Here is a 13508-nt window from a genome sequence, read left to right on the forward strand (position 1 = left end):
ATCAATAGAATGAAACAGATCAGGGAAACAAATATACTGCTTTGCAAACCAGGATCATTGATGGGCTTATGGCTGGGCAGCACAAGCTGTTGGAACACTGGTTGTCTAAGTAGATGTGCGGTACAATTCTTAAATGAGTTTTACCTCTTCATAAAGGCACTTACATTTAATTGTTTAATTGTTTTCAGCCTACTTTTTGCCACAGTTACCTATCTCTACCAGCAGGTAATCTGCAACTACTTTGTTGCATAATCTTGAGATTCCTCCATGTTGCAACCCACCCTTTGAAGGGATTATGTTACATACTAGTACGGTGGCTATTGTTCAGTGGGGGTGGGGGGGGTAGTAATGCTGATTAGAATCCTTAGCATCACCCACTTATTGCCTTGTCAGGGGGTCCAGTTCCCATTATGTTGTCTACTGTATGTGTGTAGTGCAGATGCAGATAAAGTAGAACTGGACTACAGATTTGTTTCCAATGCAAATGTACTAATTCCTGTTCCCATTAGATAAGCTTTACAGTATTATTTACTACTGAGCTATTGTAAAAACACTTCCCTGTAGGGCCTCCATACTGCTCTTGTAGTAAACCGGTTCATTGAAGTATGTGATGACTTTGGATTCCTAGGCAATGTTAGAATTGGTCCCTGTAAACATGACCTTTACATATAATGTGAGTGCTTAGACATTGTGATAAATCAATTGAGAGATGAGGAAAAATGAAAATCAAAGAAAAAGAGTGCAGAAAACCTATGATTGAGACTGAATTACAAACACTGGTACATGTCTGCCCCCTAAAACTTTAAAGAATGAAAGCTTAAAGGAAGGACGTGCTGTATTGCCTGCAGATGAGATCTCATGCATCCTGGAAGGCTACCATGGAGACAGAGAAGTGAAAGGGATGGTGTCAGTTTCATCTTTTCTAGGAATGGTTATTTTACAGCTACAGCGATTCATAGGGAAATCTTGGGAAAGCTGCTAGAATTCAAAGTTAGCATTTGTGCCAGCCAAACCTCTTGTAGTGGGGGAGCACATGTATAAACACAATGGCATGCTTCCCTATATTGATTTTGGCATCTGCTTTGGGATCATCAAAAAGGGCCAAAAAGAAACCAACATATCTGTCTCAGTGGTTTTGTCACTCAGCTTTTTATCTTAGGGAAAATTAGTAAAGTTTCAATAAGCTGTCAGTGGATTACATTAGGCTTCTAATCAGCGGGTTAGTTATATGGAAGTGGCAAAGGTGCTGCAAATGAATACATAAAAGAAACTTTATCCCTCATTGTGAATGTGTCACATGACTCATTTCAGTCCCACAGTCTAGCTGGTCCTTGTCTGTTTTTGTTCACAGGATTTAATCTGTTTATGTTGCCCCTTCATGCCTCTTTTCATAGCCGTAGACACTGTGTCAGACTTATGTGTTTGTTTAGGGGGATATAATTGTGTTGTAAATCATTGTCAGTAATTAATCTGGGATGGAAAATATTTGTGCAGTAGCCTTTGTCGTGTTTGATCCAATACATAATATTATGTTAATTTATTTATTTTTAATGATAGGTAAAGAGTGGGGTTGCATACTAAATAAATAAACCAATGTTGTGGTTGTGCCGGGTTTAAAACATTTTGTCATATTTTTTGAAAGTAACTTCTATTTTAAAGTATGAAAGCATGTTATGTGTATCTATTTCCTTTTGTTTATTGACAGATGCAGTGCTGTGGTGTGGATAGCTATGTTGACTGGTTCCCCGTCTTGGGGGACAATGTTGTTCCTGATCGCTGCTGTAGGGAGCACTTCCAGGATTGTGGGCGCAATTCAACCAACTTAATATACAGAATGGTAAGTGAAGTAGTGCAGGGGCCAATGAAAGTGGGGTACGTGCACAGTGAAAGGAAGGGGATGAGTATAACTAAGACAGTATACAGGCCATTTGTCTCAAAGATATGTTTCTCTCTGTTTATTGTGATAACCTTGATTTCTGCCATTGTTGCTCTGTCCACCACATGCCATGTAAAGCTGTTCCATGTGGTCAAACATTTGGTTAAAACAATGAATGCTTCTGTGCCTCAGCGTACATGAAAATCTTTATCATGCCCCCCTTCCACCTTTCTGCAAGTGTGTACATGCTATGTTCCATCATCCTTTTCTCATAAGGTTGGACAGGCAGATATTATAAACTCTCGGTAATGCTTTTCTAAGTGACCTGAGTCCTGTTCACATCCCTGTAATGCTGTTGCCTACATGCCCGCACACGGTATTCAAGATGGGATATCTCCAGCCGCTTCATGAATGCACTTTGAACTTCCCCTTTCCTACTGATCATGTGCATAGTTTATCCTGCGATATTCCCAGCACTCCTTACATCCTCTGAAAATAAACAACACAGGAAGTTATTTGTAGAATTATTGCTGACAGTATTTTACTCCCTGATGCATTGCTTTTTCCACAGTTTTTTATTCCAAGGTACATCAGTTTGCATTTGTTTACATTACATCAAAACTTCCATACATTAGACAGTGTGTACAGCTTTGCCAAGTGTTAGCCAGTATTTTGCAGATTTTAGTACCATCTGTAAAGGGCACACTTCCTGATGTCCTTCAAGGATGCATCTGCAGTCATCACATATGGGTTGTCCTGCCTCAGGCAGCCCTTCGGTCGGCCGGATTCCAAAGTCTGGGTCTGGCTTCGGCTGATGTCGCACTTTCCCTGACGTCAGAGTGTCTGGGGTATAAAAGCATCAGCCGACGCCATCTTCCTCAGTCTTTCTTGCCGCGTGGTGCCCGAAGCAGAAGCAGTTCACAAGTGCCGGTCGGCCAGCTCCTGTGATTCAGCTACCGAAGACTTCGAAAAAGCTAAGTACCCCGTTGGGGACTCTTTCTTGCCTCAGCCGATGTCAGATAAAGTTAATAATTGTTTAACTTGTGGGAAACAAATACCTCAAAAGGATTTCCACTCTTACTGCCTCCCCTGCCTAGGCCCAGACCACGACGTCTCGGCCTGTTCAGCCTGTGCTTCCTTCAACCGACGAACTCTTAGACGTCGGTCGGAGTTTGCAGAGGAGTTATTTGGGGCTAGTTTTGCTTATAAGATGCCGTCGGAGACTCCGACTTCGCATTTAATTAAAAAACAGAAGGACAAGGACCGACACGCGGACCGCGGTTTCGGCTGAAACCACGGTCAGGCCTACCGCGAGTGTCTCGGTCTCGGCTGAAACCGAGTCCTTGGTACTTCCTATTACCGAAACCACACAACCGATTACCTCGGCCCCGGAGGCCCCGGCCGAGTCGGTCCTTGAATTACCTACTGAAACCGGTGTCCAGGAACCTTCCGACACCATTCCTTTAGATAAGTCTACTCCTGCACGTGGTGCAGCCAGACCCCCTGCTTCCATGTCCATTAAGGCTTTCTCTAGGGCTAAAGCTGCTAAACTTACTAAGGCTTTGCCTCCCAAGGTTTCCTCTCAGAGACCTTCTACTAGCTCTCAGATTCTTACCCTAGCAGAGGATCTGATCTCATTAATTAGAGGTTCCCAACCTCATCCAGACAGGGGCTCTCAACCACCTCCAGACAAAAGGCCCAGGGTTGAGCCCTCTGATCCCCAGTCCTCAGATGAGTCCACGGATGGCTCTGCTCTGTCAGACCACCAGGAGGAGGCTTATTCGGCCTACGAGGATTCTGATGCTGAAGAATCTATTCCCTCGGCCTCCCCTCCTGAAGAGTTTTCCTTTGGAGAGACATTACACTCTGTGAGAGAACATTTTCAATGGCAGGGTCAGGAATTCTCTGATTCCAGAAAGAGATTAAGGACCTTTTTACATTTACCTCAGCATAGGCCCTTAGCTATACCTCCTGTTTTGAATGTCATTGATGATGTGTACTCTTATGCTAGTACTGCCCCTGACTCTCTCCCTCCTGTTCTTCCTCTGTGCAGTAAAACATGTAGGTATTAAAGAGGAATCGGTTGTAGTGATAACTGGGAACTCCTTTAGGAATTCCTATTTCAGCACTGTAGGTACCTTTTACCATCATGTTCTGTGATCTGTTAAGTGCTGTACTTTTTACTGAAGCTACCAGGTTGTACAGACTTGAAGGCTGTACTGTATCTTATTGTGTTTACTGCCTTCCTAAGGAGTCCGTGTAAGCCACAAATCCATCCAGGTTTAGTACTTCAGATGGTCACTAAAACAGCTCTGTCACATTTCTCTCATATGACCTATCTGCTGTGGCTGCATGTTTTCTTCGGTCCAGCACTTCACTTGCATTTACGTACTGGATAAATCATATTTTCAAAATGCATTCCATCATGTTTCTTGCTTGTACAGGTCAGGCAACCAGTCAGCAGTTTTCCACTTTCTTCCACTTTACTGCCACAAGTAAAGTGAACTTATGTCTTCTCCAGTTTTCTTCAGATTCATTGAAGAGTTTTGTAAACTTTTTCACTAGTTCCACTAGTAGCAATCCTGTCAGCTTCCAAACATTAAAAATATTAACGCACGCTTTTAAAAATCAGAACAGAGTACCTGAAAAAGGATTTTCCTATTTTTACAAAACATGATATTTCCATATGCCAAACTCCCCATAGGTAGTGATAAGTGATCTTTATATAGGCTTACTTTGTTTACTTAATAATGCATGTGCTCTTAACAAAAATCAGGAAGAAACTAGGAGAATCAAGGCCAAACTTGAAAGTAAAAATTACAACATTATTCGTAGTCATAGAAGTTGAGAGGTGTGACCCTCAATGGGGAACTTGGAGGTGAATCACATTTAGCCTTATTACCTGATCTGTCTTCATGCTAAAATATGTTTCATGCCCTTTTTCTCTCTGAAAAGAATTGGTTTGTCTCTTTCAACACAAACATTCTTATTAACTAGTATACTTATTTGTCCATCACTCTGTTTTGCAAAAAAAAAAAAAAAAACTGCAATAACAGTCATTAGTGTGTTTGCGTTCTCTTTGTCATCCTCTGCTATATCTTTGTTCACTTTGCAAACTGTAGCATATGTTTGTTTCTTCTGTATTTCTCATTTAGGTATAGGAAGGTTTACTGAACATTTTGGAACAGTGCATGGTTTGTATTGAAGTAGTGAAGGCTGAAGCATAATTAGAATCACATTTACTAGCCAAGTGTGCACGCATACAAGAAGTTTGACTCCGGTTTCAGTGACTCTCCAAGTATGAATTATATAAATGACATACAACTATTAAGAAAAAGACAAATGACATACATGCAATTAAGAACAAGACAAAAAATAAATATGCATATACAAACAAGGTGCAAAGTGCAACTCAGTGTAAGAAATACTGAAATAAACTTGAAATTAACAATATGTAAACAATACTGCAGAATCCTCAGTGGCTTGGGAAAAAGAATACCCCAACCTAATAAGCTGAGTTAACCATTTATGAACTTGATGGCCTGTGGAAAAAAACTCTTCTTATATCTGCTTGTTTTGGTGTGTATTAATCTATAACACCTGGCAGATGGTAACAGTTCAAAAAGGTGGTGGCCTGGATGTGAAGGGTCGGTGATGATCTTCCTTGCCCTTTTCATGACTCTGGAATAGTACAGGTCCTGTAAGGAAGGCAAACTAGCACCAGTGATATTTTTGGCAGACCTGACTATTCGATGTAACCTATTTTTGTCATGATTAGACAGAGATCCAAACCACACTGTAATGGATGAGTTGAGAACAGACTCAATGACTGCTGTATAGACCTGAATCAACCATTCCCGTGAGAAGTTGAACTTCCTCAGCTGTCACAGAAAGTACATTCGCTGTTGTGGCTTTTTTATGATGGACCCTACATTGGTCTTCCACTTCCATAGTCCCAGGAGATTATAGATCCCAAAAACTTGAAGGATTCCACAACTGACACAGCAGTATTAAATATAAAGAGGGGGAATAATATTGTAGTGTGACTCCTAAAGTCCACTGTCATCTCCACAGTTTTAAGAGTATTCAGTCCCAGATTATTCTGACTACACCAATGGGCCAGCTGCTCAACTTCCTGTCTGTATGCAGACTCATCACCATTCCTTATGAGCCCGATGATAGTTGTATCGTCTGCGTATTTAATAAGTTTGACAGCGGGGTCCTTAGAGGTGCAGTCATTAGTGTAGAGGGAGAATAGCAGTGGGGAAAGCACACATCCCTGGGGGGCACGTGTCTTGATTGTGCGATAGCTAGATGTAAATTTCCCCTGCTGTGTCCTATTGGGTAGCAAATTGGTGATCCATTAACAGGTGGAACCAGGAGCAGAAAGCTGGGAGAGTTTCAAGTGAAGACGTTCTGGAATTATTGTATTAAACGCAGAGCTGAAGTCCACAAACAGAATCCTTGCATATATCCCTGGGTTGTCAAGATGTTGCAAGATACAGTGCAGGCCCATATTAACTGCATCATCCACTGACCGGTTTTCTCAATAAGCAAACTGAAGGGGGTCCAATGAGGGAGCTGTAATATCCTTCAAGTGAGCTAACATCAGCCTGTCAAAAGTCTTCATGACCACTGATGCCAAAGCAACAGTCCTGTACTCATTCAGTCCTGTTGTAGTGGATTTTTTAGGCACTGAAATGATTGTGCCTTGTTTGAAACATAAGGGCACTTCACAAATCTCTTATGATTTATTATAAATCCGAGTAAAAACAGGAGCCAGTTGATCAGCACATGTTTTTAAACAGGAGGGTGAAACCCCATCTGGACCAGCTGCTTTCTTAATTTGCTGTCTTTTGAAAAAATAGTACACATCCTCCTCAGAGTTAATTAATACAGGCTGGATGTGAGAATATATGGAAGAGACAGTCTCATAAGTCTGAATATTGACAGAGCTGGTGACAGTGACATTTGTAGTCTCAGGTTTATCAAACCTGCAGTAAAAAACATTCAAGTCCTCAGCCAGCTGATAATTAGCTGCATTGTAAGGGGGTGGTAGTTTGTAATGTGTTGTAGACCTGTCCACACTGATGCAGGACCATTGGCTAAAACTGTTTTTTTTTTCAGTTTTTCAGAATGGTTCTTTTCAGCCACTTTGATTTCTTTTGTCAGTCTAAAAAGTGTTCTGTCCCCACTTCTATCCTTTAAAAGAAAACTAAAACATCTCACTGATAACCCCTGCTGCACATGTGACACATATCCACAGCCTCCTTAATCTAGCAAAACTGTTTCACATAGCAAATATACTTCTGTATATGTCATACTGTTACACCATATGAGTTATCCCTAATCTTTATTATGCTAGTCCACACATCTATACAACTATCTTAACACATTTTCTCTTCTGTGACACTTTGTAATGCTACCATTAAACACATGCCACCTACAATCTACATATTCCCACCACCTAGCTGTAAGATTCTAACTATATCTATCCTAACTTTAAGTTTAGCTCTCTAATTCTACCTTCCCACTACACTTACCTTTCCCTTTTCCTACCCCCCCAAAAAATTAGCTGTATTGTTAATATTTCTTACTGTATAATTCTCCTACATGCTAATGTTCCATTGTTACTGTATTGTGCCTTTTTACAACATATGTGATGTTTAGATAGTTTTTTGTATTATTTCACTTGCTTTAAAAGTAATTGTTTCCTTACACATACTCTGCACAAAAGTACCTCACAAAAAGGTTCCTAGGCCTTAAACACATGTCCTACATGGACAGACTCAAGAAACATCAGCTGTTCTCAGTCTCTTATCATCTACTTAGAGGTGATCTCTGCTTGACTTGCAAAGCCATGTCTGATTCAGCCCTACTTGAAATGTTACACCTAAAGAAATCCCAATCCCCCCATGCCACCCACTCCAGAGATCACAAACTCATTACTACAATTAACAGAACTTGCTGGAGGGACAGGTTAATCTCCCAAAGAATGCCCATACTCTGGAATAAGATTCCCATTCATGTCAAGCAGAGCACCTCACTGGCCTCTCTTTAAGAGAAATCTTGACGAGTGGATGGGTAACAGAAAGTTCACCCCAGTTTCCCTACTGGATAGGGGCACTGTGAACTAACATCGGGTGGCACAGTGCCTGGGCAATTTTTTTTGGGCTAGGCTTGTAAAGGCTCCAGGGCTATTAGCCTAGTACACACCTATGAACCTATGACCACACTTCACAGAAGCTGACATAAGATGTTACTGTGTCTGCCAGTTCATGCAAGTTATCAGCAGAATCTTCAAAGACTCTCCAATCTGTACAGTGAAAGTAGGCTTGCAGCTTCAGCTTTGCCTAAATAGTCCACCTTCTTGTTGTATTGATCACAGGTTTAATAGATTTTAACTTGCTCTTATAGATAGGAAACAAATGAATCAGGCAGTGGTCAGAAAAGCCCAAAGCTGCATGGGGGACAGCATGATAAGCATGTTTTAATACCCATGATTCTCTGAAAATTAGATGAACAGGGAGTTCAGTTGTCACTGGGCATCTTGTTCAAATATTTCTTGGATGATTGTAGTCAGCTGACTGCAGTGCAGGATGTGCTGGCATGAGCTAAGCACAAGAGTTGTACCGTACATGTTTGTTAGGCTGCGGCCTGTTGTCAAGGTGAGTGCAACAGCTGTTGTTAGGTGGGTCAGGATGGGGGATGCATCATTGTTGACATGGCATGTGACTAGTATGTCATTTGCATCAAGCTTCAGTATGACTATATAAGTAGTTCTGGGACACAACCCACCCACTACACATATATATTTCCATTACTAGTAGTGTGCTTTCAGTGAGACAGATTTCAATCAAGATTTTCAGTCAAGTTTGTAGCCAAAACCCTAACTCACTTTCTGTTCTTTTCTTGGTCTAAGCTTTTGATCGTTTGATTTTCTAAGCTTTCTATTTCAGCCAGTAAAGTTTTATAATCAGCTTAATGCCAGCCTTTCCCTTACAGTTTTCTGAGGCACTTCCTTTGGGAAATGTATTGGTTTTCTCTTTCTTTCTTTTTTCTTGCTTTGCCAGTAAGCTTTATGGAGTTGATATACTGCTCGTTTGTGATCGTAATAACATCATATGGTATAATATTTCCAATTCATGAGTACCTGATTTGTAAGGAAAGCATACTCTTGCATGAAGGAATTTCCTGAAAATCTCCTAGAAGGGACATATTCCGTTTTTAGCAGTAGTTGAGTCCTGCTGACAGATTTGACCATAACTTTTTGCTGTATGAAAATGTTTCTTGATTTTTCTTGTTTTTTTTTCTGTATTTTCATGTTTTCCTGACTGTGCTGCATACATGTTCATGCACCCACATATACAATCTCCAGGACAGCAGCTAACGTGGATTCATGACAGGACATGTCAGTTAAACAAAGCACAATTTTACGACTGGGTTGTGGATGAATTTGACAGTGAAGTTCTAATAGTATTCTTGTCTACTCTGACTTCACCAACATTTTGTGATTCAGACTAAAAGTGTTGGGGATATGACCAAGACTGAGCAACTGGACTGATGAATAGTTAAAGGATGAAATGCAGAAGGTTGTGGTGAGAAAGGTGACATCATGAAAAGGAACTTACGGACTGCTGCATGGGTAAATCCTGGCTCTAATAGTCTTCAGTGTGTTTGTTTCAGAGATGGTTGAGGGACTAGGGAACAGACTCTTTGATGATGACATAAAGATATATTTTACAGGGAGATTGGGAGAGACAATCTAAGTAAGAAGTATGGAAAGGCTGACACACTGGGATTAAAAGAGGCACTTGATGCTCACTGTCGGCAAATGCAGAGTAAAGTACAACTGATGGAAAGTATCAGATGAGCATAGAACTGATGGAAACAGGGTAGGACAAAGATCTAGAGGCACCGATTACACATGATTTGGACAACAGTAAACAGAGTAAGAGAATGATGGCAGCAGCAAACAAAGGGGTGATGTTTGCACTCCAATAGGCCTTGTGTATTGTGTGTAGTTTTGGAAGACATGCAAGTAGAGAGACATCAGGCAGCTGGAAGGTGTCCAGAGGAAAGCCAGCAAAGAGATATGTGGCTTGAAGGAGATATAACTAAAGACTAGTGGAGAGGAACTCTTGAGACCAGAAGAGACAGAGGAACATAAAATCGGTGTACAGGATCTTGTCAGGAAGAAGGAAAAGGGTCATCCTCAGCAGGAAGGCCAGAGTAATGAAGGGCACAGACAGAAGACTGCAGGGACTGAATACTTCTTGAATCTTGGAAGTGACTACTTTACATAGAAGGTTTTGACTCAGGAAATGAACTTTGGAGTAGGCGATAGAGAAAGACTAAACAAATAAATTCAGGAGTGCATGAATGAGTAGAGAAGGGGTGAGGAGAAAATCAGGATATGAAAAGAAGTAACTGTAAATGCACTTAAAGGGTAGTCTAGGTAGGCATATTGTCTTTATTTGCCTTCTAGCTAATGTAATAGAATGTAAGTAGAAAGCAAGTCTCCCAAACAGTCTAATGAGCTGCAACTGTGGCTACTTGTTGAACTGAAATACTTATTAAAAGGGTTATTTTGGAGAAGTGCAGTGGTGCAGCAGGTAAAATTGTTGCCTCACAGCAAGAGGTTCTCCACTTCGATTCTCAGCTGGGGTGCCTTCTGTGTGCATTCTGCATGTCCTCCCTGTGTTCATGTGGGTTTCCTCTGGATGTTGCAGTTTCCTCTCACATTCCAAAGACTTACAGTAGGTGGATTGGACACTCTAAATTGGGCATAGGTGTGAGCATGCGTACGAGTGTGTGGTGTGGACGAACTACCACGGCAGGACTAGCCATCCAGCAGTGTAAACTTTGGCTCTAGATGATTGTTACTGTTGAAGTGACATCTCAACCCCTTGTGCAAATACTGGAAAAAGGGGTTGTGGATGGACAGATGGATTTTGCAGGGGTATAGTTTACCCCACCACTATCACCTCCATAAAGGATGATGGACCTTCTTACCGGTACTCAAACATTCCTGCTATTCCTAATCTATTTCCTGGGTTGCTGAACTTTAGGAAAGGGACAGAAAAAAACATTAAATTGACCCCTGTCAACTGTCCCCATCATTGAGAATTTTTGGCTGATTTTCCAATAATCAAAATTCAGCCAAATGGCACTTTCCCAGAAAACCATGCTTTTCAGCTGCTATGATTTAGGCATAGTGCACTGTCTTGAGTTTATCTTTCAGAAACAGCTTTGCTCCTCCTAGATTTACTGATTTTGTTTGTAAAGTCAGACTTGTATATGGATGAATATCTTGATAAATAAATAAACTAAGCCTTTACAAAGATTCCCTGTTATGTATAGAGTCTAGTGTATGAAGACCATGTCTTGTAAAATATAAAGTGCTCTTCTTTCTAGTCTACTGCTATGATTTTTAAAGGCCAGTGATACGACGTTCAATGTTCAGAGGTTGAGAGATGTGCAGATAACCCACTCCCTATTCTAGATCCAAAATTCTAAATGCTCTACTGTCATGCCGGCAGACCTTTTATGATTTTTTGAACTTGATTTATGTTGGACATTTATTGGATGCAATTTCCAATTGTTTTCTCACCTGTTTTATGAATTACTGTTATTTCGTTGACTTCCCTGAGAGCAGAGATGTATCTAGCTGTTGGGGTGCCCATTGCAACTCCCCAATCTAGTGCCTCCTCTGAGTCTTGGAGCCAGAAAAAGGTAATCTGATCAGAGAAAAAAAAATGGTTCTTTTTGCTTATTTCAGAATCTTAGTTACAAACAACTTACTGCATCATAATGCAACACATTGAGCACTGAAGCCGTGTTGCTTCATCCCTGATTTTGCAAAAGTGATACCAGCATTCTGAAGTTGAATACCAGTATTGCATCATCACTAATCAGCTTCTATTAATCACTCCTGCCTAAGAAAGGGTGGCTGCCCTCTTCACTCCATCCCGGCTATGTTTCTGGCTGAAAGAGAGACAATGTAGTTAGTCTAATAGGACCACCTAATCATCAGATATGTAAATTAGTAAATCAACTTTCTGTGGTATACCTTAAATTAAAAGGGACATGTTGCATCATGTGCAGATAGATGTGCTGTGCATTTCTGCATTACTGGCACTGTTTGAAGCCCATGATTTTGTCATCTTTTCTACAGATCCATGTCCAAGGTACACAAACTGCACTCATTTCTACATTTCCATGTCCAGTGTCCACAAACAAACTGAACTATTTATGTGCGCTGTCAGAAACTACCAGTGTTTGCAGTTATCTGGGGCATTTACTTGCATCATATTTCATCCGATACCTGAGAACTGTACCATAAGATTTCAAATAAGGCTAGAAGGGCTGGCTAATTTGCATTAGGTTCATAACCAACCAGTGCTTATGCCGTTTCTTTGCAGTATGTTTTCAAGTCCTGCTCATGTGCCTATAGCTTTAGACATTACTGTACACCAAAGAAAGGTGTTGTGCATAGCAATGTAGAATTTGCTGAGTGCCTTACCTCTCAAAGTGCTTCTTCTTGTTGTGGTTTCATATTTCTCCCCGAGGGTATCTTTTACACAAGCAAAATCATTTGTAAGTTTTATTCTTAGCAGTGCCATTATTTATTTATACTCTGAGATAGCTGTACATTAAGATGTGCTGTCATTTATTTATTTTTTTGAAAGAGTGCCAGTTTGTTTTCCTTGTTCCCTTCAGTGATTTTTTTTTGTTTTTTTTTTTTACAATTGAGATCCAAGGTTCTTGTGAAAGAGACCCTCAGTCATAAGCATATGTACGTACACCTAACCTAGCAGAAGTAGGCTAAACCTAAATTGCTCAAAACAGATGGCATGTCTTATGACCTAGAGATTTTGACCCTGACCATTTGGGTTTGATGAACAAGTCCAGGTCTAATCTGTGGAGATGGAAATGAGCTGCCAATGCCTGCTCCAGAAGATAAGCCACCATAATGTTGGGAGGTCATAGGGCAGAGAAGATAAGCAAGGCTAGCGGGGTGGATCCACATGGAGAATATGTAGGGCCACAAAGTATGCAGTGCATGTTTGGGCCATCTCAAGACAGGAGTGGGAAACAGCACTAGGTAGGGTAGTCATAAAATGCACTATTTCTACATTATTGAAAGTTGCAGTTTCTTAAAAAAAATAGAGAGCAGTGAAATCACTAGCAGGATGTAAGGAAAGGCTGACAGTGTCACTCTCAGTACCGGCAAGGATCTGGTATAAAAACATTCCCACATACTGTGATTTGCCTGCTTTCCTGGCCTGCTATGCTCTTATCTAATTGGATTGCTAGCCTATGCAGGGAGTTCAGTAAACCTTTCTGTGCTGTTTTGAAAAGCAGTAACTTTCTTTGCTCAGTTTTGAGTCTCTCTCCTTCCAACAACAGTTTATGTGATATAAGTTTTATAGCCCGGTGTTTCACAATAGGTAACTTGCAGCTCTCTTCATTTCCCATAGTACTTCAGAGGGCCTGACTCGCATCTCTTTTATGCCCTCCTGTCACTCAGGAAGTAGAATCCCTATGTTTGAAGCCTATGGTGATGCAGCTGTAGGCCAGACAGGTATTCATCTTTATGCAAGGGTTTGACAGTTGCTGCCCTCCTTTC

At 40.9% G+C, this 13508-nt stretch overlaps 1 protein-coding gene across 6 annotated transcripts in view; it reads left to right on the forward strand.

The window, feature by feature from the left end:
- The window catches only part of TSPAN9 (tetraspanin 9), a 2052609-nt gene that overhangs the window by 1988903 nt on the left and 50198 nt on the right, over positions 1-13508 (forward strand). For all 6 annotated transcript variants that reach the window (XM_044087579.1, XM_044087580.1, XM_044087581.1 and 3 more), the window contains one exon: positions 1706-1837. In XM_044087579.1, coding sequence (XP_043943514.1) covers positions 1706-1837 — 132 coding nt within the window. The remainder of the gene's footprint in view (positions 1-1705; positions 1838-13508) is intronic.

This window comes from Protopterus annectens, chromosome 11.part0, assembly GCF_019279795.1.
Source record: "Protopterus annectens isolate FY-2018-M chromosome 11.part0, PAN1.0, whole genome shotgun sequence".
Classification (NCBI taxonomy): domain Eukaryota; kingdom Metazoa; phylum Chordata; order Ceratodontiformes; family Protopteridae; genus Protopterus; species Protopterus annectens.